General features: G+C 42.2%; 1 protein-coding gene across 1 annotated transcript in view; it reads left to right on the top strand.

The window, feature by feature from the left end:
• Positions 1-16,467, top strand: part of LRIG2 (leucine rich repeats and immunoglobulin like domains 2) — a 103,622-nt gene that overhangs the window by 39,202 nt on the left and 47,953 nt on the right. The window contains exons 4-7 of the mRNA XM_040337469.1: positions 3,365-3,499; positions 7,178-7,321; positions 7,443-7,586; positions 12,634-12,777. Coding sequence (XP_040193403.1) covers positions 3,365-3,499; positions 7,178-7,321; positions 7,443-7,586; positions 12,634-12,777 — 567 coding nt within the window. The remainder of the gene's footprint in view (positions 1-3,364; positions 3,500-7,177; positions 7,322-7,442; positions 7,587-12,633; positions 12,778-16,467) is intronic.

The following is a 16,467-nucleotide window of genomic DNA, read 5'->3' as shown; positions in this document are numbered from 1 at the left end:
CTAAAAAAATATACAATTTATTTGTACAGGAAGTTTAAAAAGACATACTAGAATACCAATTTTTCCAGCAAATAGTTTTCAAACGTGATATCTGAGATATGAACAGCAACTATGAAAATTATCCCAATAATGTATAAAGGAAGGCACTGACGCATTTCAAGGTTTCTTCTTCAGAGGTGTCTGAAAACTGCCCATTAATATAGAGTATATGAGAAGCAGATCATCACTTGTATCATGTCCTCAGTCTCTAACCATCTCCTTTATCATGTCTGCAATCTCTTACGTAAACTTAAACACGCTGCTAATGGTATTAGCAAAATTTCCATTTGGTGCACCTCTAGCAGACATGATACAAGAGATGGTCAGAGACTGCAGACATGATACAAGAGATCAATGCAGCCGCACCAGTGCCTGTCGGATGCAGCCGCACCAGTGCCTGTCGGATGCAGCCGCACCAGTGCCTGTCGGATGCAGCCGCACCAGTGCCTGTCGGATGCAGCCGCACCAGTGCCTGTCGGATGCAGCCGCACCAGTGCCTGTCGGATGCAGCCGCACCAGTGCCTGGATCAGAGCAGCGATCTCCCGCTGTGTCACAGGGCTGCATTTAAATTTCACATGCCTGTCGTCCGCAGTAACAATGTCCCGCCTTGTGTTATACGTCAAACTGATTCAATGCTTCGGCATTGGATCTGTGTGCCGTCTTATCACAAAAGGCGAGACATCGTTACTGTGGCCATCTAGACAATTCAGCTCCGTGACAAAGGGAGAATGCTGCTCTGTGTGAAGAAAAGAGGAGTAGAGAGGGTGGGGACGAATTGCACCTCTGCAATGTACAAAACCCGGGGCGGGGCCTGCCCCCATTTTGGTGCCATTATCTGCACCCTTTCTTCTTTCAGTTGAATGCTGAAAACAGTTTTCGGATGAAATTTTGGTGCACCTCTACAAAATTTAGCTGCATGTCAAGTTGCCTGAAAGAAGCCTTTACTGCACCAATGCCACAAAAAAGCCTGGTTACAGTATGCCCGACAACACCTTGACACCCTTCTGCCACACTGTAATCTGGAGTAACCAGGCCAAAATAGAGCTTTATGGTCACAACATTAAGTGCTATGTTTGGAGAGGGGTCAACAAGGCCTATGACAATACCATTCCCACTGTGAAGCATGGTGGCGGCTCACTGATGTTTTGCGGTTTATGAGCTCTAAAGGCACATGGAAACTTGTGAAAATTGATGGCAACATGAAAACAACATGAATGCATCATTATATCAGAAAATACTGGCAGACAATTTGCATTCTTATGCACGAAAGCTGACGCTCTTGGACTTTCCACCATGACAATGACCCTAAGCATAAAGCTAAATTGACCCTCCAGTGGTTACAGAAAAAAAAATGAAGGTTCCGGAATGTCTATCAGTCTCCTGACTTTAATATCATAGAACGACTTTGGGGAGATCTTAAAAATGCAGGTAATGCAAGACGACCAAAGACTTTGCATGACCTGGAGGCATTTTGCCAAGATAAATGGACAGCTATACCACCTGCAAGAATTTGGGGCTTCATAGAATACTATTAAAGACTTCACACTCTCATTGATGCCAGTGTAGCACCCTGGAGTTTAGGCAAGGTTGCTCCTAAATTTACTTGCCAGGTATAGCTACCTTGGCTAATTGTTGAGGATCAATTGATTTCACTCTGTCTGTAATTGCTGCACTTCTCTCTTTTGCCCTCAGGTGGCCCGGTACCTGGTGGCATTAGATATGAGAGGGGCACCGCAAGGTCAGATTATGGGTATATGGGGTGTCCCAGCCAATGGGCAGGGGTTTTCCTAAATCTCTTGACTTGCTGGAACAATCTATATATTTGGGTGGAGTCAGGTGATCTATGTTCTTTGCCACCTGGTATGCTAGACCGGAGATTGGACCTATCCCGGGCACATCTGGCTACTTGGCTGTTTGAGGGCCTATCCAGATGCAAGAGGGCAGTGCAGGGTTGGGATTTTGGAAGTGCCGCTTCTGCCAGCCTGAAGAACCTGTCGTGGTAGGAGGTAGGGGGGAAGCTGTCACCGCTAAGGGACCCAACCGCCTTATTACCAGGGACCACAGTTAGTAACTGAAGCAAGTACCGGAGTAGTATTTTCACCACCTGGGGACGGTGAAGAATCTGGAAACTTCAGTGGGTATCAAGCCAGGGACGCAGCCAGCGGAGGTGACGCTTTCAAAGCAGCCTTGTGTGTCAAGCTAGGAACCGAGCCGGCCAGTGGGGTGACGCTTGAGGATTATCTTGAATGCCAAGCTAGGGACCCAGCAGAGAAGCGGGGGTGACGCTTGAGGAAGATGCTAAAGTGAAGATTGGAAGAGCTCAAGGGATTCAGTGGCAGATAATCATCTAGTCTAGTGAGAGAGACTGGAGGCTCGGTGATTTAAAGAACTACAAGAAGTGATTGTAGTGTGAGGGAACTGTTACAACTTGTTAGGAACTGTTAAAGACTTTTGACATAGGAGACAGTATTCCTACACATGCAGATGTGGTGTATTGCTGGATTCCTTTCCCTTCATGGCTGTTCACCTGTTGAAGTCTGAGTCTGCCAATTAATCTTGTAACTACCCAAGGGTGTCCTGACCCTAACCCTCTCTCCCAAAGTTCTATTAAGAGAAATACAAATCTCTTTTGCATTTAAGAAATGTCTGGCGCCCAATGACTTTAACTACTTTTCACCCACTATGCCTCACAACCCACCATATACAGAAGAATGTCGGCTATCTCTGTCCCTGAAGGTTCTCATTAGACCAAAGTAGGCCTAGGACCTTGCTACACTAAAAGGGCACAATATGCAGTATTAGGAACTAAGGGGATGCAGCCTTTTGAACAGGGGTCATTTAATTTGTTTACTTGTTGCCCTGTTTTGTTTTATGATTGTGCCATTCTGGTATGCATGTTACAATATGAATCCCATAAGAAATAAAAGAAATGTTTTGCCTGCTCACTCATGTTTTCTTTAAAAAATGGTGCATAATGTAAAATACCAATTCTCCAAGGGTATGCTAATTTTTTAGCACACCTGTATGTGGTCAGCCTTGTGCCTGCCAGATTACGAAACTCCCAACGTTCTTGCTACAGGAACAGAGTGTAAAAAATAAATGAATGCAGGGACATGAACAATTGGAGGACAGGGAAGTTTGGGGGTACATTTCTGGTAATGCTTAGATATACACTTTGAATCCTTCCAAGCAACACATTTCCCTTTGCAGTGTTAAATATCGGCAAGTGTAAATGTTATTGTTGTGATATGTCATTCACAATTTTATTTCGTTTTGGCCAATTATGGTTTATGCTATAATGCTTTTTTTCTTTTTAATCTGCAGAATACATAATAAAATTTCAGAGCTAAACGGAGATTTGCTTCAGCAGTACCTTTCATTGGAAACCTTGGACCTCAGCTCAAATCTTCTCACAGAAATAAAAAGCTCTCATTTTCCACGGATCCCTTTGAAGTACTTGTAAGTCAAGTTTGTGTCAGTTTTATAACAATGTGCATGTTTTTGACCCAGAAACCTTTGTTTCGGCATACATAAACACTGATTTGATTCTTTTATGATCTGCAAAAAACAGGTTTGATTGCTTTTTAACCTCTTCCATACAGGGCAGTTATACACACATCCATACCGGGCCTATTCTGGCACTTCTCTCCTACATGTACAAATCATAATTTTTTTGCTAGAAAATTACGCAGAACCCCCAAACATTATATATGTTTTTTTAGCAGACACCCTAGGGAATAAAACGACGGTCATTTGAAACCTTTTATCTTGCAGGCTATTTGCGCAATAATTTTTCAAACGCCTTTTTTTTGGAAAAAAATTGTTTCATGATTTAAAAAAATAACAAAACAGTAAAGTTAGCCCAATTTTTTTGTAAAATAGATACCTAACATGTCACGCTTTAAAATTGCGCACACTCATGGAATTGCGCCAAACTTCGGTACTTAAAAATCTCCATAGGCAACGCTTTGAATTTTTTTACAGGTTACCAGTTTAGATTTACAGAGGAGATCTAGTGCTAGAATTGTTGCTGGCACTCTAACGCACGCGGCGATACCTCACATATGTGGTTTAAACGGCGTTTACATATGTCGGCGGGACTTGCGTGTGCGTTCGCTTCTGCGCGCGAGCTACTGGGGACAGGGGCGTTAAAAAAAATATTTTTTATTTCTTTTTTTTTTTTTACATATTTATTTCTTTTTTTACACTTCTTTTTTTTTTTTATTTAATTTTTTTTATTATCACTTTTATTCCTATTACAAGGAATGTAAACATCCCTTGTAATAGGAATGTGTGTGACAGGTACTCTTGACAGGTACTCTTAATAAGACCCCACATCTCTCCTCCAGGCCTGAAAGCATGAAATCAGTGAAAAAAAATTCACCGATCTCATGTTTACTGTTGCTTAGCAGCCGCAATTGCGGCTTTGTTTACTTACGGGGACCCGGGCGTGACGTCATCACATCGCGCCCGGGTCCTCCGACGGTCATAGAGATGACTGGTGACCATCTGGCCACCAGTCATCTCTATGCTTCCTGCCAGCGCCGGACGATTCGTTCTCCGGGCCCCCGATGGCACAGGAGAGCCCGGAGAAGCACCGGATGGCGGCGGGGGGGGGGATGTCCCCTCCCACCGCCTGTAAGAACAATCTAGCGGCGGAATCGCCGCTATGATCGTTCTTACATTGTGCAGAATCGCCGGCACAAGAGAAGGATATCTGAATGATGCCTCTTGCTGCAGGCATCATTCAGATATCCACCCGCAAAGCCCAGGACGTCACATGACGTCCTCCTGGATCGAGGAGGGGTTCCTACCGCCGTCATTTCACAATGACGCGGTAGGGAAGTGGTTAATTGTAAAATGGCCTAGAATTGAGAATGCTTGTATCAGATAAAACACGGAAAGCTCCATAAAGTGTCTAATTTTTTTTCCCGTGATCTATTTAGGGAAAAGGGAGTAGCCGCTCCAGATGGGAACCCAGATGAATATCCTCCGCTGCAGCCAACTCAAAAATAAAACCCGACTTCTGACGCGTTTCGCACTGAAACTAGTGCTTAGTCATAGCTGATGACTGATGAGCTATTACTAAGCACTAGTTTCAGTGCGAAACACATCAGCAGTCGGGTTTTATTTTATCTTGCTGTGACTTGTAGTGTGTCCTTCTTTTAATAAAGGCTACAATTTGTTCAGAGTGTGGCTGTCCAGAGACTATTTTTGTTTCTGCTGTGATGTTCTATTTGGGAGGTTTTGCATTTAAACATGACTTTTTTTTTTTTTGGTGCGTCATGTCTAACATTGAAGTACATTAAAGTCTTGACTAGTAAACCCTCCCTATTCAATGACCAAAAAACCTTGTGTTGACTTGACAAAATGTAACACTTTCTGTGAGTGAGGTAGAGCGGATTCTGTCATTTTTCTACCCTTCCCCTAGTCACAGAATGGATGTTCAGCTACCCCCAAGGCTAACCCCTCAGATGCATACTCTACCTTGAAGACTGTGATTTCACTGCTTGATTACATCCAGTAGTGCTAGTCTTCTCCATCCTAGCCTTTCGTGTGCATTGGTGTCCCATAGACCTCTATCAGTCCGTGTCCTGTAACAAGCGACAGCCAGAGATGACCCCATGGAGCTGTGGGACACCAATGTACTTAATGGTGAAGACATGCTTTGATGTAAACAGGGGTATCTCAGCCATCAGATCGAGATAAGTGTGCGTTTGTAGAGGGATACAAGTTAGGTTAGGTCAGGAGAAGAGGACAAAAAAAGGATAAATGCACTTGGTTCTAAAGCGCACTTCATATCCTTTAATGAGCTGTGGAATGTTGGTAATAGGACACTTTTTAATTGTTTTATGTGAAAACTGGGGATTTAGCAGTTTCTAATTACTGAACTGTAATTCCATCTTTCTAATTTTTTTCCTTCACATGACCAGTGAGAATTAACTTTAGTTTCATTCTTTTGTATCGTGCCCATCTGATCTGTACTTTTCTCTACATTGTGGTGTTCTCATTCTGATCAAATCCGACACAATAAAATAAGTACTTGTTTTCCCGCCAGGATTTTTTCCTGACGGGGGGAAAAAGAGATCCCACATTTTTTTTTTGTCCGGCAGTTTAACAGTCGGAAAAACAGCGATGGAGCATACACAAGGCCAGAATTCCCGGCCAAAAGCTTTCATCGCAGGTTTTCCGACGGGAAAACCGGTCGTGTGTACGAGGCATTAAACACGTTTGATTGGTGATGAAAGATGTTGGCATTCGGTGTGCATGTATCCATTTTTTGCAGGCTTGACTAACATAGAGAATGAGTCATTTTTGAGTACTAGCCTGTATATCACCAGGTCATTTTTCAGCTTTTAGTGCTGTGATAGTTTGACTGACAATTACTTGGTCATGCGGCACTGTCACCAAATTGTATATCATTTTTGAGTTTATTTTGTAGGAATTTAATACCTGCTGTTTTTTTTTTTTTTACTGTATAAAAGAATAAAAAAAAGTTGGGGGGGGGGGGAATAGTTTCCCCTACTGCCACGAAACATCTAAAAATGCTGGGAAAGTACTAAACCCCAAAATGACCCACAATTTGTAAAAAAGAATTTATAACGCTTGTCTGAGCTGTCCGAAAACAGGACAGAGAGTGGAAATTGCGCGATGCTGAGCTGATTGGAGGGAACAGAAACACAAATAGAGCTGATGCTGTCTGTCACACTATAGAGGGATATGCTTTGTTCATATTTCATGTCTGAGGTTTACAACCATTTTAATCTGCAGTACAGCCTTTTGTAGAGATAACATGCTCCTGTTTATGCTCTAACTTTTTGTTTAGTAGTTTTTTGCTTTTTAGTGACTCTGTGATAATTTACACTTGTGGTTTCAGTGGGAATGCAGATTTTTAGTGTGTGTGTGTGTGTGTATGTATGTATGTGTGTGTGTGTGTGTGTGTGTGTGTGTGTGTGTGTGTGTAATATATGTATATGTATATGTATGTGTATATATATATATATATATATATATATATATATATATATATATATAAAATTATGTGTGTGTATATATTTATAATATAAAAAAAATGTTATACTTAAAGTATTCAGACTTTATTTTCTTTACTTACATGTTTAATTCCTCTTTATGCAGGAATCTAAGTAACAATAGAATTACCACTTTGGAAGCTGGATCTTTTGACAACTTGTCTGGGTCTTTAATAGTTTTAAAACTGAACAGGAACAAAATCGGTTTGATTCAACCAAAAAGCTTGAAGCTCCCTCATTTGCAGTTCCTGTAAGTATTTTACTCTCCACCTTCTTCTGTCTGGATTGTCTAAAGAATGTGGCAATCGCAATGAAAGCCAGATGATTACAACTCATAAGGTTATGTAAATTGACACACTTCATTCTTGCAGTGAATTGAGGCGTAACCGAATTCAAATTGTGGAGAGCTTGACTTTTCAAGGGCTGGATTCTCTGAAATCTTTAAAACTGCAACGGAATGGTATCGGCAAACTCATGGACGGGGCATTTTTTGGACTAGACAACATGGAGCAGTTGTAAGTGTTCTCTGATTGCATTTCGGAATAGTTGTGTGTCTTCATAGGAACTGATAGTGTGTAAAATTAATGGTTATATTCCAATGAATGGATAATGCAGGCTCGATTAAAGCTCTGTATCCAGGTTGCTGATACATTTACAAGGTGATTGAGTTTCCTGCGTGGCTTTCAATGCTGTCCTTGGCACCCATAAGAGCTTGAGAAAGCCACTTGAATGAGTGTTCACTTATCTTAACCCCTTTCCATCAACCACACACATATGCAGCCTCACGGGAATGGTCTTTTTTCAGTAGTGTCGCTGCACAGCATGCTCCCAGCACAGAGACCCGGGCTCTCACTGAGAGCCATAAGTCTTGTACTAAAGATCGGGACATGGAACTGTTGATTGGCTGTGAACCCAACCGTGTTTACCTTCTCTTCTGAATGAAGAGAACGATACATTGTATACAAACAACGAATTGTGTATATACATTGTCGGTGTGTATGCATCAGGTCATATTTTTTTTTCTATTATAAAGATGCACCTTTTTCTTGCAGGGGAGAAAATTTAAACAAACCCAAAAAAAATTATAATTACATTAAAAATGAAGAGTAGGATTGTATTTGGGGCCGGCCAGCATATTTTGGGTAGAATAATAATAAAAAAAAATGTAATTGGTGTCAGTGTCCGCATATTTCAGGCAGGATAAAAGCAGCAAAATGCGCACAACAACTACGAACATACACATGTGGTAAATTATGATACTGGCAAGAAATATGCTGCTAAATTTAATCACTCTACCCACTGGCGACTTAAACCCCCTTCCTAACCAGATCAATTTTTCACTGTACCCATATGAAATTGTTGTCCTTTTTTCACACAAATATAGCTTTCTTTTGGTATTTAATCACAGCTGGAGTTTTTTTTTTTGCGCTATAAATGAAAAAAGACCAACAATTCTGTAAAAAAATAAAAAAAAAAAAAGCATTTTTGTTTGTTATAACATTTTTCAAATTGATCATTTTTCTTCATAAATATTTGCCAAAATGTATACTGCTACATATCTTGGGTAAAAATAACCCGAATCCAGTGTACATTTTTTGGTCTGTATGAAAGTTTTATAGAGTCTGCAAGCTATGGTGCTAATCGGATTACACCCGATGTACTGACAGGCTATCTGATTTCTTGAGATGCTAAGGCCGGGTTCACACTGGTGGACAAGCACTCTGACATTGGGAGCTCATGACGTGTGAAAAATCAATGTTTCCCTATGGGAGCCATCTTAACCGGTCCGACACAAGTCAGTCCGACTTTGAAAATGCTCCCTGTACTACTTTAGTCTGACTTTGATCCTACTTCAGCCCAATGAATATCATTGAAGTCGGATCAAAGTCGGAACTCCGTCTTGCCTGGTACGGTTCAGGGGGGCTCGCTCGTCCTCCTGACTGGCCAGACTGCGTGCTCGGATAAGGGTCTGGTATGGATTTTTGGGAAACCCCTGTGCCATTTTATTCGGCGTAGGGGTGCGCCGTATAATCCATACCAGACCGAAGGGCCTGGTATGCTCTTGAAGGGGAAACCATGCCTGGGGGGGGGGGGGGAGACCCTTTTTTATTTTTTTTTATTTGGCGTGGAGTTCACCCTCATGATTCATATCAGACACAGTGCCTGGTATTGTCGGGGATCGAAGTCGGATGCCTGTTCATTGAAGTCGGACTTGAAGTCGCAGGGCAAAGTTGGATTCAAAGTAGTACGACTGTCGTGTCGTACCAGTGTGAACCCAGACTAATACAAGCTAAGAAAGTAAAAAAAAAAAAAAAATTACACCTTTTTGGAAAGTGGTCATTCCAAGGTATTTAGTGAGAGGTATGGTGAGTTTTTTCAAAGTTGTAACTTTTTCCCACAATTCTTTGCAAAATCATATTGGCAGGTTTTCTCACACACCTCATATGCAAACCACAAATTGCACCCCAAAACATATTCTGCTATTCCTCCTGAGTATGGTAATACTACATGTGTGAGACTTTTACACAGCCTGGCCACATACAGAGGCCCAACATGCAGGGAGCACCGTCGGGGGTTCTATGGGGCATAAATTACACATTTAATTTCTTGACTACCTCTTGCATTTTTGAAGACCCTGGAGCACCAGGACAATGGAAACGCCCAAAAATTACCCCATTTTGGAAAGAAAACACCCACATGTATAATCTGAGGCATGTTGAGTCTTTTAATCATTTGGCTATAGTGCGGGTGTTAAAAGAAATGTTTTTTGTGGGGTTTTTTTTTTTTTTACCATTTTGGGACAGTTTTCCTTTAAATAAATAATTAATAATTAAAAAAAAAAAAAATCATGAGACATCAATTGCAATTTACCACCAAAAGAAAGCCCAATTTTCCTTTAACCGCCCTGGCGGTATTCCCGAGTCTGACTCAGGGTGAGATTTTTTGGCTACGATCGGTAACCCCGAGTCAGACTCGGGCTCGCCTCGCTGCAGCCACAGACAAAGTTACTTACCTTGTCCCTGGATCCAACGATGCCACCGTGCTGTGTGAGCGAGCGGGACCTCGCTCGATTCACACAGTGCCTCTGTGTGCCGCCGATCTCCGTTCCCTGCAAGGTTACGACGCACGGGAGTGGAGAACGGCGCCAAATTCAAAAAGGTAAACAAACACATTACATACAGCATACTGTAATCTTATAGATTACAGTACTGTATGTAAAAAATACACACCCCCCTTGTCCCTAGTGGTCTGCCCAGTGCCCTACATGTTCTTTTATATAATAAAAACTGTTCTATCTGCCTGCAAACTGTATATTGTCCATAGCAACCAAAAGTGTCCCTTTATGTCAAAAATGGTTTTAGAGCAGCTAGAAAACAGCGATAATAAATTATAATCACTTGCAGAATTGTGCGAAAGCGATTTGTGGGGAAATTCGTCATAAAAAATAAAAGCAATGACAGCGACAATTCTGCAACTGAGCAAATTTCAGTGATTTTGAGTTGATTACATTATTGAATAATTTTTATTATAATTATATTATTATTTGTTATAATTATTTATTATATTATAATTTTGTTTTAAAAAAAATGTCATACCCGGGATGCCTATTAGAATCTTGTTTGGTCAGATTTAAGTGAGTTATTTCTAAGAATTGCAAGCTTACAGTATAAGACACCCAATTTCCTTGCAAATAATGGTAACGCTTTCAGCACCTTTTTTCTGAAATAATCGTACCGCCAGGGAGGTTAAAAGAAGTGTAATCCACCTGGATACACTAAATAGTTGTGCTATGTACAGTTTTATTAAAACATAGCAGTCGCAAAATTATGCTTGGGCATTTAGATTTGTTTTACCTTTGGGCGTGAAGGGTTAAACATCAGATGGCCCTATGATTTTGTTGAATGTCAATACCTACTATTAGATGCTCATTTTCTTTGGTTCTTTTAATAGTACCTCACTGAACTGACTTAATGGCGCAATCTTTATTATTTTCTGTCTGAAGGTTTATCCAGGTCATGATATACTAACAGTAGTAGGTCTCATTCAACTGGATTTGTTCTGCCTATCCAAGCAGATTCTGCAGTCCTAATGATCAGTTCTTTAGAACTGAAAAAGCTGCTTGGATAAGCAAAGACATGTCTTCAGTGTTACAGAACAAGTCCAACTGAATGTAATTAACTTCTCTATGCCTATTAACTATTCTTTCTACCCAACATAATCTAATTCATAAACTCTCATCCACAAACTTATATATATATATATATATATCTCACAAAAGTGAGTACACCGCTCACATTTTTGTAAATATGTTATTGTCTTTTTTGATGTGACAACACTGGAAAAAAGATACTTTGCTACAATGTAAAGTAGTGAGTGTAAAGCTTACATAACAGTGTAAATTTGCTGTCCCCTCAAAATAAGTCGACACACAGCCATTAATGTCTAAACGGCTGGCAACAAAAGTGAGTACACTCCTAAGTGAAAATGTCCAAATTGGGAGTTAATATTTTGTGTGGTCACCATTATTTTCCAGCACTGCCTTAACCCTCTTGGGCATGGAGTTCACCAGAGCCTCACAGGTTACCACTGGAGTCCTCTTCCATTACTCTGTGATGACATCACAGGGCTGGTGGACGTTAGAGACCTTGCTCTTCTCCACCCTTTGTTTGAGGATACCCCTCAGATGCTCAATAGCGTTTGGTCTTTTCCTAATAAGAATTTCTGGTAGGTAGGGGGCTGTGATAGAGAATCGAAAATGCTGTTGCTATTTGGGAGGCATTGGTTTAGGGCTTGTTCTTGTCTGTTGAGCTGTGTTTTACTGGCAGGATCACAGATGAGAAACTTTGCAACAGATTCACAAAAAGCAATTTGTTAATAAAAAAAATTGTATACATTGAAACATGATGCCCAACATACTGAAAAATGGATTTAGTGTTTTTACATATACTTTAACGTGATATGGTATTTCTTTTTTTTTTTTTTTTAATAAGATATGTCATATTTACCTGCTCTGTGCAATAGTTTTGCACAGAGTAGCCCCAACCCCCCTCTCCTGGCTCCTCCCTCCTACCAAGTACCCCCACATCAATCAGCTTGCTATGGGGTCACCCATGCAGGTTTGCGCCTAATCCGCTGCTCTGTTCCTATTCACACACACGAAATGGAGCCGTGGCTTGGACCCACCCCCTCTCTCTTCATTGGCTCACTGAATAGCTTCCGCTGCTGTCTCAGCCAATGAGGAGGGAGAGTCCCCAGCAAGCCAAGGTTCTTGAGCACATTGCTGAATCACAATAAAGCCCAGGTAACTAATACAGGAGGCTGGGGAGGGGACCTGCTCCACACAGGTTTTTTTTACCTGCCTGAAGGTACAAAACCTTGAGCCTTTACAGCCTTTTTTAACGTTTTAAATAGCAAATTCATGCATTAAATTATGGAAAAGGGAGAATAATATCACGTCAAGCATAGATTAGTTGCACCACCTGTAGTTATGCTCTAGCTTAAGCCTGTTTCTGAATGATTTTGTAACTGGAAAGATATGTTGTTTCCCTTGTCTTCCTGCAGAGAATTGGAATATAATAATGTCTCGGACATAAATAAAGGTTGGCTCTATGGATTGCGATCTCTACAGCAGCTTATCATGAACCAGAATGCTGTTCACAGGATCAGTCCAGATGCATGGGAGTTCTGCCAGAATCTGTTGGATCTGTAAGTATTCAAGTGCATTTGTGAAGATGTTGAGCTCTGCTCTAGTTTTTCTTTCTCCGTTCTTTTTTAATAATGATGGCATAAGTTTAATGGTTCCACTGGGTAATGATGGGGGAGGGGGGGGGTGTTAAAGACATTTGCAATTTCTTGAACACTGATGAGTAATCCGCTTTTTAGAATTTCATTTAGCAGACAAATTTCTTCTTAGATGTATTACTTTTTTTATTTAAATATACAGAAAATTAATTTTAACCCCTTCCTTCCCAACTCCAGCATCCTTTTAATTGGGCTATGATCAGATGTGATTGGCTGTCACAATGGTCACATGATTGGGAGTTGCCCTTTACAGATTTTTTCTAGTGCAGTGGGTGTGCTTCCAGCAAAGAAACCTTGGCTGCCCATGGACACATTTTTGTGGCTTGTGGGAGTTGAAGCTGACCCCCCTTGGCTGCCATACATACAGTGCCCTGGAAAAGTATTCATACCCCTTAAATTTTCCAAATTTTCTCATGTTTTCAACCAAAAATGTAAATGTATTTTATTGGGATTTTATGTGATAGACCAACACAAAGTGGCACAAAATAGTGAAGTTGAAGGAAAATTATAAATGGTTTTAATTTTTTTTTTTTTTTTAAATACCTGAAAAAGTGTGGCGTGTATTTGTATTCAGCCCCCCTGAGTCAATACTTTGTAGAACCACCTTTTGCTGCAATTACAGCTGCAAGTCTTTTGTGGATGTCTCTACCAGCTTTGCACATCTAGAGAGGGACATTTTTGCCCATTCTTCTTTGCAAAATCTCTGTCACTGTCAAATTGGATGGTGAGTGTCTGTGAAGAGAAATTTTAAGTCTTGCCACAGATTCTCAATTGAATTTAGGTCTTGACTTTGACTGGGCCATTCTAACACATGAATATGCTTTGATCTACACCATTCCATTGTAGGTCTGGCTGTATGTTTAGGGTTGTTGTCCTGCTGGAAGGTGAACCTCAGTTTCAAGTCTTTTCATGTTTCACGATGGGGGTGGTGTGTTCAGGGTGATGTGCAGTGTTAGTTTTCCGCCACAAATTGCATTTTGCTTTTAGGCCAAAAAGTTACATTTACCATAGGCCTCTTGGCTACTTCTCTGATGAATGCTCTCCTTGCCCAGCCTTTCAGTTTAGGTGGAAGGCCATGTCTTGGTATGTTTGCAGGTGCGCCATACTCTTTCCATTTTCAGATGATGGATTGATCAGTGCTCCGTGAGCTGTTCTAAAATTGGGATTTTTTTTTTATATAACCTAACCCTGCTTTAAACATCTCCACAACTATCCCTGACCTGTCTGGTGTGTTGTTTGGCTTTCATGATGCTGTTTGTTCACTAAGGTTCTCTAACGAATCTCTGAGGGCTTCACAGAACAGCTGTATTTTTACGAAGATTAAAATACACACATGTGGACTCTATTTACTAATTAGGTGACTTCTGAAGGCAATTGGTTCCACTAGATTTTAGTTAGGAGTAGCAGACTATGGGCTCTTTCACACATGCGGACCGTATGTCCGATTTTTCATCCATCTGTTTATGGATGAAAAAGGAACATACATTGATCCCTATGAGATCGCGGCTGTCAGTGGAAGAACATCTGCTGACACCCGATCTCATCAGTGTCCGCGATCTTCCGATTCTGCAGACGGAGGAAAATCCTATTTCTTTATCGTACATCACGGGACACAGAGAAGCATAGTAATTACTATGTGGGTTTTAGAGAGTACCTTCAGGTGTGGACACTGGCACGCCCTTAAGGCAAGAAGTTCCCTCCCCTATATAACCCCTCCCATACCGGGAGTGCCCCAGTTTTTTGCCAGTGTCTAAGGTGTTGGTCACGAGTGAACATGTGCTCCAAGGAGCTCCACTGGAGGGATCCATATTGGATGTAAAAAGCCTCCATGAAATCCGGATCCGTCCAAAGTGCTTCTGAGCCAAAGTGGACGGTACCCGGGCCCCGGTTAAGAAGAACGGGGTTTGGCCTGTAATGCTTCTCTTTGAGAGCTGGATCCTGGTTATTCAGTACTTTGGTCAATTTCCTAATACCAAAAGTTTACTGACAGGGTGCGATATGGGTCCAGGGGTGTGGTGTTCCTGTCCATGGACCCCGGTCCCTGAAGGTCTATAGACGCTGCTCTCCGTGATGGGTGAAGATTGGACTGTCTGTTATGCAGAGTCCTGCAGCGTTGGATCAGGTAAGTGAAGGTGCTTCAGGACTTGGTCCTAGGAGTAACCTTCCTTTATTTGAGCCATTATGTTTGCCTAAAGCTAACTGTCTGTGCTTCTCCTATATGGTCCTGTGTGTTGTGGGGAGGAGGGGTATCTCTAGTCAGGTAGTTAGCCCCTCCTGTGCAGGTTAAAAGCAGAGAAAAGTTGTCCAAAATGTTTGGCTTCACTTGGCTTACCTGGTTCTCACATGGAGCTGTGGGTTCCATCCTCATGCATGGCGCGTAGCGTCATGCGCGCGCGACATTGATGTGTCTTAGGCGCACGCGCGCGCACAAATGAAATTTTTGTACGCTGCTCCGATGCGCACGAATGTGCGCGGCGTGCTCCGTGAGATGCGTGTGACGACATGTGCGCGCGTGCGGCTACGTGTGCGCGCGTAGCCTCGTGGTGCACGCCTAACAGCGGCGCGCGCGTGCGCATGCGCGCAGGGGGTCTATCTCAGCTGTTCTCTATGAGACTTGAGATTACAGGACAGAGCAGGTCAGGTGATACACCTAGTCCTTATATGCTCCAGTCCACCTAACTGGTTCTGGCTGACGGTGGACACAGAGATCTTGTGCACATACTTCAGTATTTAGTACTGGTGGTGGACAGTGACATTTGCTTAAGGCGCATAGTGGGCTCTGCACCTTGCCAACCATCAAATAGCAGCGTCAGTGCTGGTCTATAGGTTCGCAAGTAGTTGCAACTATTGTGAGAACCTCAGCTTTATCATGGCTAAAGGCTCAGGGACTAGAAGCAAAAAAGCAAAGGGATCGCCATCTGGCTCAGAGGATCTCGGGCATGCTCCTGCGGCTGCTTCCTCTCCTGAAAAATTGAAGGAGGCCCAGGGTGAACCATCAGGGCTGTCAGATGCCTGTTCTGCCCTTGTCCCACTTGCTCCAGTTTTTGTGACACAGGAGGCTCTGGCCTCAGCTATGGGGGGTCTGGAGCAGAGATTAGCGACCTTGATTGCATCCTCTCTCTCAAGGGAAAAACGCACAAGGTCCCCCTCTCCCTCTGAGGAGTCCCTCGATTTGGGGCATGCATCCTCAGAAGAGGTTGATTTACCCTCTGGAGATCTGGCAGAAGGTCAGCTGGAAGTAGTGGACTCTGAGGATTCCACTTTGGGAGAACCCTTTTCGGCGTCGCAATCCGAAAAATTGTTGGTCCAGTCCCTCACTGAGATGGTCCGTTCGGCCTTCAAGTTGCCACTTTCAGAACCAGCTTCAAGTGCAGTCTCATCTTTAGGCTCCTTAAAAGCTCCTCAAGCTAATTATTCCTTCCCGGTTCACCCCCTGCTGGAAGGGCTTATCTACAAGGATTGGGAACATCCAGATAGATATTTTCTTCCTCCTAAGAAGTTTTCGGTTTTATACCCCATGGAGGAACAATTCACTAAAAGATGGGGCATCCCCAAGGTTGACGCAGCTGTGTCCTGCGTAAACAAATCTTTGAC

Source organism: Rana temporaria, chromosome 2 (genome assembly GCF_905171775.1).
Source record: "Rana temporaria chromosome 2, aRanTem1.1, whole genome shotgun sequence".
Lineage (NCBI taxonomy): Eukaryota > Metazoa > Chordata > Amphibia > Anura > Ranidae > Rana > Rana temporaria.
This window is presented reverse-complemented; position numbering and strand designations above follow the sequence as displayed.